This window comes from Pelodiscus sinensis, chromosome 31, assembly GCF_049634645.1.
Source record: "Pelodiscus sinensis isolate JC-2024 chromosome 31, ASM4963464v1, whole genome shotgun sequence".
Classification (NCBI taxonomy): Eukaryota; Metazoa; Chordata; order Testudines; family Trionychidae; genus Pelodiscus; species Pelodiscus sinensis.
This window is the reverse complement of record NC_134741.1, coordinates 4252781-4271122: the sequence shown is the minus strand read 5'-3', so window position 1 is coordinate 4271122 and position 18342 is coordinate 4252781. Positions and strand designations below refer to the sequence as shown.

Genomic DNA, 18342 nt, shown 5'->3' with positions numbered 1-18342 from the left:
GGCCATTGGTGCCACGGGGCGTGCTGGGACGCCGGGCTGTGGGGGCGATGGAGGGGCAGGGGCTGCACTGCGGCAGGGCCATGGGGAGGGGGCTGGAGGGGGGGGACCCGCAGCCCGTTGGTTCCCCCCCCCCGGGCCCCAAGCGCAGCAGCTGGTTCGGGGCCGCTCCGCTGTCCCGTGGGAGGCTCCCCCCGCAGAGCCGGTGCCCGCCCCAGGGGAGCTGCTCTCGGCACAGACACGCGGGGAGCGGCTGCCCCGGGGCCTGTAGAATCTCGCTCCGGCCTGGCTCCCACAGGCGGAAGCCACGTGGGGCCCCGCGGCGCTGGGGGCGTGGCCGGGCAGCTCGCGGGCTGAGCTAAACCCCGGGCGCGGGACTCTGAGCGGGGTCATTAGCCCGCTGCGCATGCGCGGTCTGACAGCGCCCGCCCCATTCTACACCCCGCAGCCGGATTTTAGTGCGTCCCCGCCCGTCACTCCCCGCCCCGCCCACTCCGCGGCGGCCTCGCAGTAACGTCACGCGCCGCGCGCCCTGAGGTGGGAGCCGTTGCGGGGGGGACCGTTGGCGCCGTTACGCTCTGCGGGGCGCGAGGGGGGCTCTGACCCACCGTCCTTGTGCTGCTTGTGGGTCTCGGGGCGCGCCCGTTGGGCTCCCTGATGCTCCCGTCGGGCTGGGGGGTGCGGGGTGGGGGCTGTGAGGGGGCTGCAGAGTGTGCGGGGGGGGGGGAATTGAACACAGGGTGAGGGGGGCCCTGGCCTGAGGGGCGCAGAGACGGGCGGGAGGAGGCTCTGGTTGGGGTAGGGGACCGAGGGGCCCAGGGGAGGCCCTGGCGCGGGGGCGGAGGGGTGGCTGTGAGTGAAGCTTTTGGGGCTTTTTTGGTTTTTAATTTTGATTTATTTGTATCCTCAGTGCTGGTGCCTCAGGCCCCCGGACCTGCCCTCCATTGCTGAGCGCAGGGAAGTGGCTGCCCAGCCCAGAGGCAGCCATGGCTGCAGAGCGCTCCCTGGAAAGTCTCCAGGAGGAAGCGCCGTGTCCCGTCTGTCTGGAGGATTTCACAGCCCCTGTCACTGTGGAGTGTGGGCACAATTCCTGCCAGGCCCCCCTCAGCCATCGGTGCAGTAACACTGAGCAGCAGGGACCCCTCCGGCCCAACCGGCAGCTGGCAAACGTGGTGGAACTAGCCAAGCCGCTGAGTTTCCAGGCAGCACAGAGAGCAAGATGGGACGGGGTGTGTAGGGAGCACCAGGAGGCTCTGAAGCTGTTCTGTGAAGAGGATCAAACTCCCATCTGTGTGGTGTGTGACAGATCCCAGGCTCCCAGGGAGCTGTCCATAAAGGAAACTGCCCAGGAGTACAAGGTACAGAGTTGCTGTCCAATGCGTTTTTGTTATCGCTGCTAGTTACTGGTTAAACTCCCCACTGCCCCACCAGTGCCTGCTTCCCTCTGGTAGCCAGCGTCAGTCTGCAGCTGCTGGGAGTTCCCATCAGCCAGCAGTCCTTGTGGCCACCCCAGACAGACCTCGAGAGAGATCCCTGGCCCAGGAGGGCCCATTTCTGCTATCAGCTCTGCCTGTCAGCAGGTTAAAAAACTCCTGTCACTGATAAAATTGTAATCGGGACTATTTTAAAGGCAGACACATGGGCTCCCAACATCTGATGGGGTTTGCCTTTGTGCTTTTATATCTGCTTCTTCAGGAAAAATTGGAGGCCCATTTGAAGACTCTGAGGGAAGAGAGAGAGCAGATGCTGGGAAGGAAAACAACAGCAGAAGGGAAACGCCAGGAGTATCTGGTAGGTGCCTGTGGCTGTGGACCAGCAGGGACTGGCAGTGGGAGGGCTGTATTAGGAGGCAGACTCTTGTGTGGCCTTGGTGAGGTTGGGCTTGTTTGTGTTTCTCCTGGATCGTGGATTGCAGGATGAGATCCATTTGTAGAAAGGCCTTGAGCATCCATGTCAGTGCATGAGTCCAGGGCCGACTTATTCATTAGGCACAGTGCCTAGGGCCCACGATACTTTTAAGGGCCCACAAAAATGTTTTAATTTCTTTTAAAATCAGAAGGAAAAACATGAACTTTTAGGATCGAAGAAAATGTTTTAACTTTTTTCTCACATCAGATAAAAATGAAACTTTTAGGGCCCACGAAAATCTATTAAATTGTGCCTAAAACAGAAAAATAAAATGTTGAAGTATTTAAAGTTATATCAAAAATAATTTTAATATTGATACTATTATGGTGGGAGGGGCCCATGAAGGCATAAGTCCCTCGTGCCCACGAAATTTTTAGGGCTCACAAAGATGTTTATTAAAATACAAAAAAACACAGGATTTAAAAAATTAATTGTTTTTATTATATTATTAATTGCAATAATTCAAATAGAAAGTTAGAGCTCAACTCAACAATCGGATATTACACCATAACGGAATTTCCATCAGTAATATATATTTGCATTATTACTGACTACTTTCTTGCACACGTATACATATAATTTTATGGAACTACTTATCAATTATGAAATAAGGTGAGTATATTTGAGATGTAATGGTTTTTTTCAAATGTTATAATTAAGCACCCAATATAAATACAATAAATATACATGTGCACTTCATTCCATTCAAATGTATTCACCTGTATTTAGTGAATAACAATCCCGTATTTGCAAAATTAATAAATTATTTATATAAGGTCATCACTAACCTAAATAGATGATAACTTACTAATGAAATTACTTATAATACGTACCTTTTAAGTAATCAAAACGGAGAACGCTTTGATATATGCACTATTATTTTGTAGTGAGAAGCTTAGTGACTAAACTGTATGTCCAATATGGCCTTGGCCATAGACGCCAACTGAATGATGGCAGATAGGAGGCCCACTTAGCCTCAGTGCAGTTTACTTTTCTCAATAAGCGAGATAGATATTTCGACTGTGTTGGTATAAAGACAAATATAATCCAGCCTGGATTATATTCGTCTTTATACCAATGCAGCTGTAAAATATAATTTATATATATAATATAAATAAATACAATTTTTATGGAGGAAGGGGCCCATGAAGACAAAAGTGCCTAGGGCCCACGAAAGTCATAATGCGGCCCTGCATGGGCCCAGCCTTTGTGGCTTTCCCAGACATCCTCCCCAAAGGAGCTGAGTGTCCTCCTGAAGGGCTGTCTGATCATTTGGTGCATCAACATGTTTCCTTCTTTTTCCTCCCTGGGTATCTCTGTCAGGGTGGTGCTGAGTCCTGCCTCATGCTGTTCAGGGTCTGAATTTCCAGAGCCCATAAATAACAATAGAAATGTAGCCGTGTTAGTCTGGGGTAGTTGAAGCAAAATGCAGGACAATGTAGCACTTTAAAGACTAACAAGATGGTTTATTAGATGATGAGCTTTCGTGGGCCAGACCCACTTCCTCAGATCAAATAGTGGAAGAAAGTAGTCACAACCATATATACCAAAGGATACAATTTAAAAAAAATGAACAAATATGAAAAGGACAAATCACATTGCAGAACAGAAGGGGGATGCGGGGGGGTGGGAAGGGGGAGGAAGGAAGGTAAGTGTCTGTGAATTGCTGATATTAAAGGTAGGGAGAGTGGGATGTTTGTGAGTTAATGGTATTACAGGTGATAATTGGGGAAACTGTCTTGGTAATGGGTGAGAAAGTTCAAAGACTTGTTAAGTCCTTGTTGGTAAGTGTCGAATTTTAACATGAATGACAGTTCAGAGGATTCCCTTTCAAGTGCAGATGTAAAAGGTCTTTGTAGCAGAATGCAGGTGGCTAAGTCATTTAGAGAGTGTCCTTTCTGGTTAAAGTGGCAAGAAACTGTTTTCTCTTTGTGATCTTGTCTGATATCTGTTTTGTGGGCATTAATCCTTTGGCGAAGTGTCTGAGATGTTTGTCCAATGTACATAGCAGACGGACACTTTCGGCACATGATAGCGTAGATTATATTTCTGGATGCGCAGGAATATGTGTTCTTGATCTTATAACTCACTTGGTTAGGTCCAATAATGGTATCAGCAGAATGAATATGTGGACAAAGCTGGCAACGGGGTTTGTTGCAAGGGAAGGTACCAGGGTTGGTATTAGTGTGGTATGTCCTGTGGTGGTTGGTAAGAATCATCTTGAGGTTAGGTGGTTGTCTATAGGAGACTATGGGTCTGTCTCCCAGAGCCTCTTTGAGTATGGTATCCTGTTCCAATATAGGCTGTAGTTTATTGATAATATGTTGGACAGGTTTAAGTTGGGGGTTGTAGGTGATGACAAGTGGTGTTCTATTGTTGGTTTTCTTGGGTCCATACCACTGGCTACAACAGCAACTGCCTCAACCCACCGGATAATATTGTTAACCTCTCCAGCTACAAACTCAATCCAGCAGAAGAGTCTGTCTTGTCCCGGGGTCTCTCTTTCTGCCCCACGTCCCCCACAAACTGGATACAATTTTGTGGTGACCTTGAGGCTTTTTTTCGCCGCCTCCGTCTCCGAGAATATTTCCAAACCACCACTGAACATCAATCTGACCTACCAGATCCCCCCTACCAACACCAAAGGAAAAATAATTCTATATGGACTCCCCCTGACGGTCGGAATTACAATCTGGATTTCTATATACACAGCTTCCGCAACAACACACAGACTGACATTATTCGCAAACGACAACAAGCGACACACAATCTTAGCCGCGCTGAACACCATGCCATCCAGAGTCTCAAAAACAACCTGGACATTGTAATCAAACCAGCTGACAAAGGGGGTGCTGTGGTCATTATGAATAAGGCCGACTATAACCAGGAGGCAACCAGACAACTCTCGAACACCACATTTTACAAACCTCTCCCCTCTGATCCCACCTTGGACTACCAAAAGAAACTACACTGTCTCCTTAAAAGCCTCCCCACAGCTACTCGGGAACAAATCCTCACAGAATCACCTTCTGACCCCCGACCAGGATTGTTCTATCTACTTCCCAAGATCCATAAACCTGGGCACCCCGGACGTCCCATCATCTCTGGTATTGGCACGCTCACTACTGGTCTATCCAGCTATGTAGACACTCTTCTCAAACCCTTCGTAACCAATACCCCCAGCTATCTCCGAGACACTACTGACTTCCTAAGGAAACTACAAAACATCGATAACCTCCCCAATAATACCATCCTTGCCACCATGGATGTAGAAGCTCTATATACCAACATCCCACATGAAGACGGATTACAAGCAATTAGAAACACTATCCCAGAGGACACTACTGCCAACCTGATAGCAGACCTATGTAACTTTGTTCTCACCCACAATTATTTCCGGTTTGAGAACAACTTATACCTCCAGATCAGCGGCACAGCCATGGGTACACGCATGGCCCCACAGTATGCTAACATCTTTATGGCTGACCTAGAACAACGTTTCCTCAACTCCCGTCCCCTTTCACCCCTCCTCTACCTACGGTACATCGATGACATCTTTATGATCTGGACACATGGCCAAGAAACACTGGAGATATTCCACAGAGATTTCAACAACCTACACCCCACCATCAACCTCAGCCTGGACCATTCTACACGAGAGATCCACTTCCTGGACACCACCGTACAAATCAACAATGGAAAATTAGACACCACTCTCTACAGAAAACCCACTGACTCATACAGTTACCTACATGCATCCAGCTCCCATCCAGAACACACCACACGATCCATCGTCTATAGCCAAGCCCTTCGATACAACCGCATCTGCTCTAACCCCACTGACAGAGACCAGAAGCTTCAGGATCTCTACCAAGCATTTATAAATCTCAACTACCCACCCAGAGAAACAAAAAAGCAAATTGAAAGAGCCAGACGAATACCTAGAAACCATCTACTTCAAGACAGACCCAAGAAAACCAACAATAGAACACCACTTGTCATCACCTACAACCCCCAACTTAAACCTGTCCAACATATTATCAATAAACTACAGCCTATATTGGAACAGGATACCATACTCAAAGAGGCTCTGGGAGACAGACCCATAGTCTCCTATAGACAACCACCTAACCTCAAGATGATTCTTACCAACCACCACAGGACATACCACACTAATACCAACCCTGGTACCTTCCCTTGCAACAAACCCCGTTGCCAGCTTTGTCCACATATTCATTCTGCTGATACCATTATTGGACCTAACCAAGTGAGTTATAAGATCAAGAACACATATTCCTGCGCATCCAGAAATATAATCTACGCTATCATGTGCCGAAAGTGTCCGTCTGCTATGTACATTGGACAAACATCTCAGACACTTCGCCAAAGGATTAATGCCCACAAAACAGATATCAGACAAGATCACAAAGAGAAAACAGTTTCTTGCCACTTTAACCAGAAAGGACACTCTCTAAATGACTTAGCCACCTGCATTCTGCTACAAAGACCTTTTACATCTGCACTTGAAAGGGAATCCTCTGAACTGTCATTCATGTTAAAATTCGACACTTACCAACAAGGACTTAACAAGTCTTTGAACTTTCTCACCCATTACCAAGACAGTTTCCCCAATTATCACCTGTAATACCATTAACTCACAAACATCCCACTCTCCCTACCTTTAATATCAGCAATTCACAGACACTTACCTTCCTTCCTCCCCCTTCCCACCCCCCCGCATCCCCCTTCTGTTCTGCAATGTGATTTGTCCTTTTCATATTTGTTCATTTTTTTTAAATTGTATCCTTTGGTATATATGGTTGTGACTACTTTCTTCCACTATTTGATCTGAGGAAGTGGGTCTGGCCCACGAAAGCTCATCATCTAATAAACCATCTTGTTAGTCTTTAAAGTGCTACATTGTCCTGCATTTTGCTTCATAAATAACAAAAGATTCTGCCCATGACAGGCATGGGAACATCCCTTTCAGAGGGACACAGGGGCCAAAGGAGATGCTAGGAGAGCCACGGGAGAGCCACCTCTGCCTAGTAACCACAAAGTAGAGTCAAATGTCACAAATACTGGGGTTTTCCAAGAAATTCTCCCTGCTACGCACTCAGCTCTCCATGAAAGGGCCCTGGGCTCCATTCATGCCCCTAACCAGCCCTTTCCCTGTTTTCATACAGAAATGGACCCAAGCTGAGAGGCAGATGATTGTGGCCGCGTTTCAGCAGCTGTGGCAGTTCCTGGAGGAACAAGAGCGACTCCTGCTGTCCCAGCTGGAGAAGCTGGACAAGGAGATTGGGAGGCTCCAGACTGACACTGTCAGGAAACTCTCTGCGCAGATTTCCCGTATCAGTGAGTGGATCGGTGAGCTGGAGGGGAAGTGTCAGAAGCCACCAAATGTCTTCCTGAAGGTGAGGCTGAGGGAGAAACGTTTCAGCTCCCCACACAGGGAAGGGGGGCTCCTGAATCACAAGTGCTGAGGTCCAGCTGTCAGATCTGGGTGTAACTCCATGTGCATTGCTGTCATATGAGTAATTGCTGTGCTTTGTAAAGTTACAGGCACAGAGCTACTAGAGATCGTAAAGCCCCATTCGCTCAGGGGATCCATTTTCCTGGGGCCAGGGCAGGGGCTCTCTTCCCATGTTTGCAAAATCCCTTCTCTGAGGTCCCATGTTTGCAAAATCCCTTCCCTGACGTCCTCTGTGTGTGTCCAATGGGGCTGAGAGTCTTTTCTGTGTCTTTTTTTCTAGGACGTCAGAAGCACCCTGAGTAGGTACGTGGCTCTCACTCCTCTCACGGTGCACAGCTCAGGGAAAGAGATGTTAGCACCACATCTCCACAGGGCTCTACAGCCAGATGTTAGATATGAATATTTTGTATTTATTTAATTCTGAGAGTCTCACCCTCGCAAAGCAGACTCTGGAATTCCCCATTCAGGGCACAGTCTGACCTCAAGTGTTTCCTGGAGCTGTCGCCTCCCTTTGGACTGGCTACCTCAGGACTGTGGGGTGGAACATGGGCCTGTCACTACTGGGCACAGTCAGCCCAGGGCAGCAAGGACCAAGAGTCTGTTCCACCTGAGGGCTGTTTGGAGACCTGTGTGGAAGGAACTGGGGAGGGAGGAGCTGGTGTCTTTGTCTAGTCCCTATTGGACAGATTCCTTTAGCCCTTCACCTGAGGACCTCTTGCCTCTCAGTGCCTGGAGGCCAAGGAGTGAGTTGGCCATGAAGACTCAATTCCCCTTTTGTCCCCCAGCCAGTCTCCTCAGCCCAGAAGTGAAGAACAGCAGTGGGGCCTTTCAGGGGAAGGTTGCATGGCCATGGACTGTGTTGCCTCTGCTCTCAGGCTGGGAAAACTGGAGGATTCTAACTCCAGGCCTGGTAGAGCTGAGACTCACTAGACAGAGCTTATCAGCAGTAAATGAAATACAATCACATGGAATTGTTTCTGTCCAGGTGTGAGACGGGGCACTTCCAGCTGCCAGAGGAGATTTCCCCTGAACTAGAAGAACAAGTGAGAGGCTTCTCTCAGAAAACGATTGCTCTGTCAGAGACTCTGAGGCAGTTCAAAGGTACCTAGAAGGGATGGATGAGGGGAAAGTGGTTCAAGTATCTGAGACCATTGAATCTGGCCTCTGAAGCCAACCTTCCCCTGCCTCAATTCCCACATGGAGAATGATGGCCACATCACTCTGCAGTCCTTGGAGACACTGCTTGAATAGACCCAACTACGTCCACATAGAGCCACTTGTTTTCAAACTCTGAACCTCCCATTGAGAAATCAAAATGGCCAAAGTTACTGTAATGGCCATGTGTTCCACCACCACAGCTCCAGGATATGATAAGAGGCAGTAAGTGAATGAGAAACCAAGTGGGAGGGGATGAGGAGGGAAAAGTAAATCTCACAGCTTCTCTCTCCTGGGACAGGTTATGGGGATGTTGGCTCCATTGCTGGGAGGTGCCCAAGTGAGAGAGGAAATGAAAGTTTCAGACTCTTTCATACTCCATTCCTGAGTGTGTCTCTGTCTGGTCTCTGATACAATTGAAATGCAGAGTTCAGAGAGGAGACATTGTTATAAATAGGAGAGCCTGGAATCTCACCTCTCTTATTCCTTCCCCCACCAGACACTCTGCCCTCTGCACTGGAGAGAGCAAGAGGAAAATCCCTGGGAGCTTTCAGACAAGGTGAGTTTGCAGGTGGAGAGTCTCTAAATGATGAAAAAATTCCAGTGAAAATATCTTCATGGGGTTGTCATTGAAGTTACCAACCAAGACCCAGTGACCACGGCGAGCACAGTCCTAAATCTCATACGCTGATCAGTGAGGTGACCCAGGGGCACTGCATGGGGCCCTGTGGACACTTGGAGAAACACTGGTCTATGGGTTTGTGATGCTAAAGGGGTGAAGTTAAAGCATACAATGGACTGCATCTTCTGGTTCAGACTTCACTGATCAGTCAATTGGTTTCAAGCAATAAATAGGCTGAAAGGCTTGTAGGTGACTGGCTTCCACTATATCAGTTTGTTCAAGGCAAGAAACTGCTGGATCCCCAAGGGCTGTTATGTCTAGTGCAGGCCTGGGCGAAATACAGCCCATGGGTCGGATCGACGAAGCCGTTTGATCCAGCCCACAGAGCAACTGTGAGCCTGGAGGAAAGGGGAGAAGGCTTCAGGCGCTGCTTCCACCCCCAGGACAATCTCATTGGCCAGTTTCTGGCCAAAAACATAGCACTGTGCCCCCTCCCCTCTGGGTCATAATTATTCACACACCCACATGGCCCTGCAGCCTGTGAGAGGGTCAGGCAGGCTCCCTGCCTTCCTGAGGTGCTTGGCCTCTAGCCAGGAGTCACTCAGATAAATCTCCTGTCCAGAGCTTGCCTCTGCCACCCCAACCTCTCCCTCCCCTCCTAATATCTGCTCCCCACTCCTGCCCCCAACTCTGCATACCCAAACTCTGTCCTTCTCCTGCACCTATATATGCAAGAGCTCCCCCCAGCAGACTAGGGAGACGCGGAGCAAAGCCACGGAGGATGCAGGCGGGACCGTGGCGCGTCTTGGCAGTCCCGCCACCCAGGTCTCCCTGGTCTGCTGGGGGGGGCGGGCCGCAGCTAGTGCGCCCGCCCCCTTTCCCCCGCAGACCAGGTGTTTCTCGCGGATGACGCCTGGGGTAGAGCAGCTGGGGGCTGCCTGGTTGGTCCCACAGCGCTGCTCCTCGGCGCTACTGGACCAACCCGGCAGCATCCCAGCTGCTCTGCCCCAGGCGTCCCCAAGTCAGCCGCTGCTGAAACTGACCAGCGGCTGATTCCAGGAAGCCCGAGGCAGAGCAACTCTGCCTCGGGCTTCCTGTAGTCAGCCACTGGTCAGTTTCAGCAGTGGCTGAATCTGGATGCCAGTTCCGACTTGCGTACAAGTTCAACTTGTACGTAACCCGGGGACTGCCTGTAAGTATCTGAATGGTGGTGTTAATTTCACTGACTCGGTTGCGGAAAGGGTTTATACCGACTTTCAGATGAGAGAGCAAAGTTTGTGCTGCAAATCAATGAATCAAAGACTAAGGATTTTAAATACAGCAGCCTACATTTAACCTACGTACATGGTCAGGCAGATGAGTATGTGGCTTGTTATCAGAAACACTGAGTGCTGAGAACTAAATCCCATTGTTACAGACGCAGTAATGTTGTAACACAAGCCAGGTACAGACAGAAATGAATGTGTATTTGGGGTCTAACTCCTGTGCGCTGTTTATGGAATATCTAGACTAAAACTTTTGCCCACAATGGCAGAGTCTAGCATGTGTGTCACCATGGACAGAGTCTGGGCAGAATGGGGGCGTGGAAAGGATTAAAGCCTTTTCTGAAATGTCTCCAATTCCTCTTCTCCCACTGTCAGGCTGCAGAACACTCATGTCTGACTCCAGCTCAGCCCCTGGCCTGCAGAGCCAGGGACAGGAAGTGGCCGTGGCGGAGCCTGTGAGCTTCGAGGAGGTGGCTGTGTATTTCTCTGAGGAGGAATGGGCTCTGCTGGACCCGGGCCAGAGAGCCCTCTACAGGGATGTGATGCAGGAGAATTATGAGGCTGTGAACTGGCTGAGTAAGGATTCCTGTCCCCTTGGGTAACAGCAGCTGGGTGGGCTCTGGAGCATCTGGGTTGGGTTTGGTTCAGGTTATTCATTGCCTCTGCCCCCAATGTCAGGAGTATCTGCCATAATAATCCTGGCTCTTGTGTGAAACTGTCCCCTCCGTGCTCCCTCCCAGGGAAAGCAGGTTCAGGGATGTAACAATGGTGTGGCTCTTCCCACACCTAAGGTCTCGCTGCGCTTCCCCCCATCTTGTGCCTTGACCAGAGGTGTGACTGGAAGGGCTCAGGCAGGAACAGCAGGTACCAGAGGTCTGGGTCTGGCTGCTGTTAGTGGCTGCAGGGTCCCCATGTGGCAGTGAGCTCAGCCAGTAGAAGGAGGGTGCAGTTCCTAGAGTCCTTCCCTGCCTGTAACTAATCTCTGTGACATGCTGGTACTTGCCAGTGGAAGGGGCTGGATGCTGGGGCTGAGGGAGGGTGGATGAGGCAGTTCACGCTCTGTGAGTATTTTGTTCGAGGTAGCTCTGTAGTAGAGAAACGTGAGCAGAGCTCTCCTTGCATTTCAGGCACAGGCTGGGTTTCCTTTCAAAAGTTCAGCTTCACTCTCTCTGGGGCTCACTTGTTTCTATGTGCAATGGAGATAAATCACGTCATCTGTGTTGTGTTTCTAGAGTGAAATATCTTCGGGTAGGGATTTTTTCTTCTTGTGTGAATGTCTGGCTTTGTGCTCAGGAGACCTGTGCTCAGTTCTCTGCCCATCACAGTCTTCCTGTATGACCTTGATCAAGTCTCTTAGACTCTCTGTGTGTGGTCATTTCTTTTACTAGCTTTTATAGAGTGTCCCTGTTTCTCAGGGCTGGGAAAGATACCTACACTAAAGAGGGGTGATGCTTAGCTCCATATGAGCACTGCGATAGCACAATGGGGTCCTGATTTACATCAGAGTGCCCAGGTGCTGCTGAGATTGATAATTTTGCTTCCTTCAGTGACTGCAGTGCCATTAGAATTGCTGCTAGCGCCACAGAGCATTGATATGGCTTATTCAGGACAGCTCTTTCTGGAGCCTTGATTCCAGCGGCACTGGCAGAGCGTGCAGCTTATCCATGCAGCATACCACAGGGTTACTGCTAAGAAAGACCCAGGCTCCATTCGGAGGCTAAGGCACTCGGCCAGGTTTATTGTGAAAGGAGCAGGGTGCCAGTGTCCCAGCTCCTCAGGCACAGGTATAGTGAGACTTGTCTCAACCCAATAATGGTACCAGCTCAGTCAGCAGCTAGAACACTGCCTCTCAGCCAGTATCAACATACCCCTCCTGTGACTTTTCCTCTCCTCTCACATTGACGCAAACAAAATGCATATTGCGTTCCATGTGTTTCTACCCCCTTTGGCCTTCTGCCTGTTTGTTTGAACAAAACATCCATATCCATTATCCCCTCATCCTGTTTATGTGCACAAGGGTCAGTGAGGTATTTGTTATGACTGTGTGTTTGCAGTTACTGCAGAGAGTGTTGAGTTGATTGCCCTCCTGCTGCTCAGGAATGTGATTTCTTGGTTAGGTGGTACCAGTGCTCCACCATTCTGCCAAAGTCTGGCTTGTTTTAGTTAAAAAATGGACATAAACAAGATAATCCTAGTCATCAGATCAGAATTTTCCCATTGACTCGGCACACAGCACACTTCGCACAAGCTTTCTTGCGATTGTGTAACAGTGGTAGCACAATGATCTCCATGGTCACATCACAGGTGGCTGTTCCGAACACTAAATTCAGGTCCGAGAAGGGGTGGAGGCAAAGCTGAGGGGAAGGCGCTCACAAGGTGCAAATGTGGTAGATTCTGTGCCTTCCTGGAGCAGCCCCAAATCAAAGGCCAGGCTCACCAGAAGAGGCAGACTGCCAGCAGCAGCCTTTGTGTGGTTTCCCAGAGTAGAACCAAGGCTACAGATGGGGAGCTGAGTAACAGCCACAAGCATCAGAGAAGCAGCACGGCCCAGCTCCACCCTGGCTTGTTGCTGGAGAAACCTAGCGCCACCCTGGGCAGCCACGGGAACTTAGCTGCTCAGAGAACTTCCTCTGCCTCCTCCTGGCCCAAGCAGAAAATCTGAGCCAAAGAGCAGGGGGATCCCAGCCCACCAGCCAGGAGCTTTGTGGACAGAGCCTTGGGGGGCTAGAGCTAGTCCTTCCTCTCCAAGACCTAGTGACCTGGCATGTGGCCGCTACAGTCTGAGCCCTGTCTGGAGGCCTTGGTGTCAGACCTGCCAGCCCTCCCTAGGGCTCCCCTTCTGAGCAGTGTGTTCCTGTCCTGTCCTGAGATACTGGGGATGAGGGGGATGGAATGGGCTTTGAGGGGGACTGAGTTGTACCCTGGAGAGTGCAGCAGTGCTCAGCTTCCCTGGGGAAAGAGCTGGGCCATTCTCAAGGTGTGTGTGTGTGGGGGGGGGAGGGTGCACCTTTACTGCAGGTGTGTGTGTGTTCTGGGCTCTTGTACCAGCCAGATCCCAGTCTCTGCAAGGTGGGGAAAGGAGCTTCTCTGGATGGGTGACTCAGATCCTGGCTCTGGAAGCAGTAATGGCACAGACCTTAATGAACAAGATCAGCACTTGATTAATTGCTCTCCAAACAGGATTTCCACTCTCTGAAGTTCATGTGATCTCCTGGGTGGAGCGAGAGGAGAAGTTGCAGGTCCCAGATCACCAGAGCTGTGAGGAAGGGGAGATCATCAGTGGCATCCACACAGGTGAGCAATCAGTTAAATTGCCTCAGAAACCAGCTTATAGCAGGTGTTACTTGTGAGTTTTCATGAAGTCTGTCTGACTCTTCAGCCTGTCTTCAACTTGAGCCAGAGTGTGGTGGATGAGGAAAGGCTGGGTTTTCTCTTCCATGGAAGAGTTCTGAAGAAGGAAGGTGAACTAAGCTTATGATAATTCAATCATTATTTGAGCGTGTGTCCCCTTTTCTATTCCTCTTTCAGAGTTTTCTTTTATCTCATCATAGAGAATAACTCCTGTCTGGATTATTTCTCTATCCCAACAGGTGATGGGATGCTGACTGAGAACCACGATCTTGTGCAGCAAGAGGGCTCGGAGCAAGTGTCTCCATGTGGGATGTTACTGGGAAGACCTGAAGGGCATGTTTCCCAGATATGTGAGCAGGGAGAGACTTATGAGAGTCAGCATAGCCCAGAAAGGCAGCATGGAAACCATCCAGGAGGGGGACAGGGTAAATCCAGTCACAGGAGCAGAGGGGAGAAAAGAAACACAGAAGCCATTTAACAGAAAATCCCCCATCAACAGTCACCTGTGAAACTCCTATTGAACATCAAAGAGCCCACACAGGAGAGAAACCTTTCTGTAGCGACTGCAGTGCCGTATGAATTGCTGCTAGCGCCACTGTTCAGGGTGCTACGGCTGTTCAGGGTGGCTCTTTCTGGAGCTCTGATGCAGTGCCACTGGCAGAGCGTGCAGTTTATCCATGCAGCACAGCTCAGGATTATTGCTAAGAAAGACCTAGTCTCCATTTGGAGGCTAAGGCGCTCGGCCATATAGTGAAAGGAGCAGCGTGCTAGTGTCCAAGCTTCTCAGGCACAGGTATAATGAGACTTGTTCCAACCAGCTAAGTCAGCATCAACATGCCCCTCCTGTGACTTCTCCTCTCACATTGACACAAACAAGATGCATATTGCGTTCCATGTGTTGCGACCCCCTTAGCCTTCTGACTGTTTGAACAAAACATCTGTATCCACTATCCGGTCATCCCGCTCATGTGCACAAGGGTCAATGTCTTTCTGAGCTATCTCTTAGGACTGTGTGTTTGCAGTTACTGCAGAGTTCTGTGTGTTGATTGGCCTCCTGCTTCTCAGGAATGTGCTTGCCTGGTTAGTTGGTACCCACTGCCCCACCATTCTGCCAAATAATAGCTATAAACTAAATAATCATAGTCATCCCATCAGAACATTCCATTGACATGGCACACAACACACTTTGCACAAGGTTTCTTGCAGTTGTGTAACAGTGGTAGCACAATGATTCGTCATGTTACAGGTGGATTTTCCAAACACTAATTGAAGGTCCGAGAAGGGGTAGGGCCAAAGCTGAGGGAAACGCACTCACAAGGGGTAAAGGTGGTAGATTCTGTGCAGCTCTGGAGGGGCACCAATTCAAAGGCCAGGCTCGCCACAAGAGGCAGACTGGGAAACCACACAAAGGCTGCTGCTCACACAGTAGATGTGCAGAGAGGGAGTTGAGCAACAGCTGCAAGCACCAGAGAAGCAGCTCTGCCCTGGTTGGCCACAAGAGAAGCCCAGCGCCAGCCTGGCCAGCTACAGGAACAGCAGCTGTTATGGGCAGCTGGCAGGGTCCACCCAGACACAGGCAATTGGGATCAGGAATGTGGAGCATAGGCAGGGCCTGAAGCAACCAGCCCAAGTAGAGCATCTGAGACAAAGATCAAGGCATGGCCAGCACCCAGCCAGGAGCTTTGTGGACAGAGCCCTTGTGGAGCTAGATGTCTCCTGGTCCTTGCTCTATAAGTCCTACTGACTTGCCATGTGGCTGCTACAGTCAGCCCTGCCTGGGGACGTCGGTGTCAGACCTGTAAGCCCTTCCTAGAGCTCCCCTTCTGAGCAGTGTGTTTCTGTCCTGCCCTGGAATGCCAGGGGGTTGAAATGGGCTGTGAGGGGGACTGAGTTGTACCCTAGAGTGCAGCAGAGTGCTCAACCCCCCTGTGGAATGAGCTGGACCTTTCCTAAGTTGGGGGGGATGCACCTTTACTGCAGGGGACTGTAGCCTGGGCTCTTATACCAGCCAGATCCCAATCTCTGTAAGGTGGGGAAGGAACCTCTCGAGGTGGGAGACTCAGATCCTGGCTCTGGAAGCAGTAATGGTACAGACCTTAATGCACAAGATCAGCACTTGGTTAATTGCTCTCCAAACAGGATTTCCTGTCAATAAAGCTCATGTGATCTCCTGGGTGGAGCCAGAGGAGGAGTTGCAGGTCCCAGATCCCCAGAGGTGTGATGAAGGGGAGATCATCACCCACAGAGGTGAGCTATCAGCTAAACTGACTCAGAAACTGGTTTATAGCAGGTCTAACTTGTGTGTTTTCATGAAGTCTGACTATTCAGCCTGTCTTCAGCTCAAGTCAATGCGTGGTGGATGGGGAAATGCTGGGTTCTCTCCTCTGTGGAAGTGTTGTGAAGAATGATGAACTCAGCTCCTGATAATACAACCATTACTTGAGTGTCCCTTTTTCTATTCCTCTTTTAGTTTTCTCTTTTAGATCATCATGAAGAATAACTCCTGTCTGGATTCTTTTTGTCCCAGCAGGTGAGAGGATGCTGACTGAGAACTATAAGAGTCTTCAGCAGGAAGGACTGGAGCAAGTGGCTCCATGTGGGATGTTATTGGGAAGATCTGAAGGGCATGTTTTCCAGATACGTGAGCAAGGAGAGAGATGTGAGAGTCAACATAGCCCAGAAAGGCAGCAGGGAAACCATCCAGGAGAGGGACAGTGTAATGCCAGTCACAGGAGCAGAGGGGAGAAAAGAAACACAGAAACCGTTCGACAGAAAATCCCCCATCAACAGTCACCCTGCATTTGTAGTGACTGTGAAACTCTTATTGAACATCAAACAACCCACACAGGAGGGAAGCCCTTCAAATGCTCTGACTGTGGAAAAAGTTTCAGTCATAGGTCACAGCTTGGTAAACATAGCAGAATCCATAAAGGAGAGAAACCCTTTATCTGCTCTGACTGTGGGAAAAGCTTCAGTAGAAACTCACACCTTGTTCAACACAGGAGGACCCACACAGGAGAGAGACCTTTCAATTGCTCTGACTGTGAGAAAAGCTACAGCTGCAAGTCAAACCTTGTTATCCATTGGAGAACGCACACAGGTGAGAAACCCTTTACCTGCTCTGACTGTGGGAAAAGCTTCAGGCGTAGGTCACAGCTTGGCAGACATAGCAGAATCCATAAAGGAGAGAAGCCCTTTACCTGCTCTGACTGTGGGAAAAGCTTCAGTAGAAAAGCACACCTTGTTCAACACAGGAGGACCCATACAGGAGAGAAACCTTTCAATTGCTCTGACTGCGAGAAAAGCTACAGCTGCAAGTCAAACCTTGTTATCCATTGGAGAACCCACACAGGTGAGAAACCCTTTACCTGCTCTGACTGTGGGAAAAGCTTCAGTCGTAGGTCACATCTTGGTATACATAGCAGAATCCATAAAGGAGAGAAACCCTTTACCTGCTCTGACTGTGGGAAAAGCTTCAATACGAGTTCAAACCTTGGTAACCACAGGAGGACCCACACAGGAGAGAAACCCTTTACGTGCTCTGATTGTGGGAAGAGCTTCAGTATGAGATCAGACCTTGGTAAACACAGGAGGATCCACACAGGAGAGAAACCCTTTACCTGCTCTGACTGCGGGAAGAGCTTCAGTACGAGTTCAAGCTTTGTTAAACACAGGAGGATCCACACAGGAGGGAAACCTTTTGATTGTTGTGACTGTGGGAAAAGCTTCAGTAGAAGCTCACACCTTGTTAGACATAAGAGAATCCACACAGGAGAGACACCCTTCATCTGCTCTGACTGGGAAAAGGTTCAGGAGGAGCTCTCATCTTATTAGTCATGGGAGAATCCATACAGGATAGCAATCCTTCGGCTGCTCTGACTGCAGGAAAAGCTTCAGTCAGTGCTCCTGCGTTACTAGCCATCAGATAATACATACAAGAGAGTCACCTCTTAACGGCTCTGATTGCAGAAAAGGCTTCAAACACAGGTCAGACTTTGTTAAACATAAGACAATCCACAGCGGAGAGAAAACTATTGTGCTGCTCTGACTGTGGGGAAAGCTTCAGTTAGCTCAAATCTTGTTAGCCATTGGAGAACCACAGAGGGGAGAAACCTATCACTTGAGTTCCCTTTAAGCTATGTGATCAGGTGGTTGTGCCTATTAAATGCCATGCAAGCTTATAGGGCTTTGATGGGGAGAGGTACCTCAACCCACTGGTCTCAATCTTGCCCCAAACCTGCCATGACCAGAGGACAGTTGGCTATCCCACAACCCTGGCACTAGTCCCAGAGCTACTATGGCAGGGAGAAGTGTGTCTCCCTCCTCCCGCTTTACAATAACACCTAAGCTGTGGGAGCAAGAGCTCATGGGATTCTTCTGTCCTCGGTGTAGCCTTTCAGTGACCTAACTATCAGTCCCCTCCATCTTTGATATCACACCCCCAGCTGGAGCCCTCAACCAGTATTCCCTCTAAGATTTTCCATGCAGGAGTAGAGTGAGGTTTTTTTTCTTGTGCACCAACAATGACATAGTGACATTCTGTGCACTATTTCAGATCTGTGGCCCTG

The 18342-nt window shown here is 49.6% G+C and overlaps 1 protein-coding gene across 13 annotated transcripts; it reads left to right on the top strand.

Annotated features, from left to right (window-relative positions):
- Nucleotides 1-89: 89 nt before the first annotated feature.
- Nucleotides 90-17955, top strand: LOC142821593 (uncharacterized). Of its 13 annotated transcripts, none has more exons than XM_075913004.1 (12): nt 90-534; nt 908-1355; nt 1693-1788; nt 7092-7322; nt 7662-7684; nt 8367-8482; nt 9036-9095; nt 10799-10999; nt 13604-13717; nt 14014-14199; nt 15914-16021; nt 16302-17955. In XM_075913004.1, exons 2-12 carry the CDS (start codon nt 984-986, stop codon nt 17606-17608), a joined length of 2814 nt encoding a protein of 937 aa, XP_075769119.1. In that variant the 5' UTR covers nt 90-534; nt 908-983; the 3' UTR covers nt 17609-17955. The 13 variants fall into 13 exon arrangements, with proteins under 13 accessions (XP_075769119.1, XP_075769122.1, XP_075769127.1 ...); XM_075913007.1 differs by having other exon boundaries at nt 93-534; nt 16305-17955; XM_075913006.1 differs by lacking the exon at nt 90-534 and adding an exon at nt 543-621.
- Nucleotides 17956-18342: the final 387 nt, after the last annotated feature.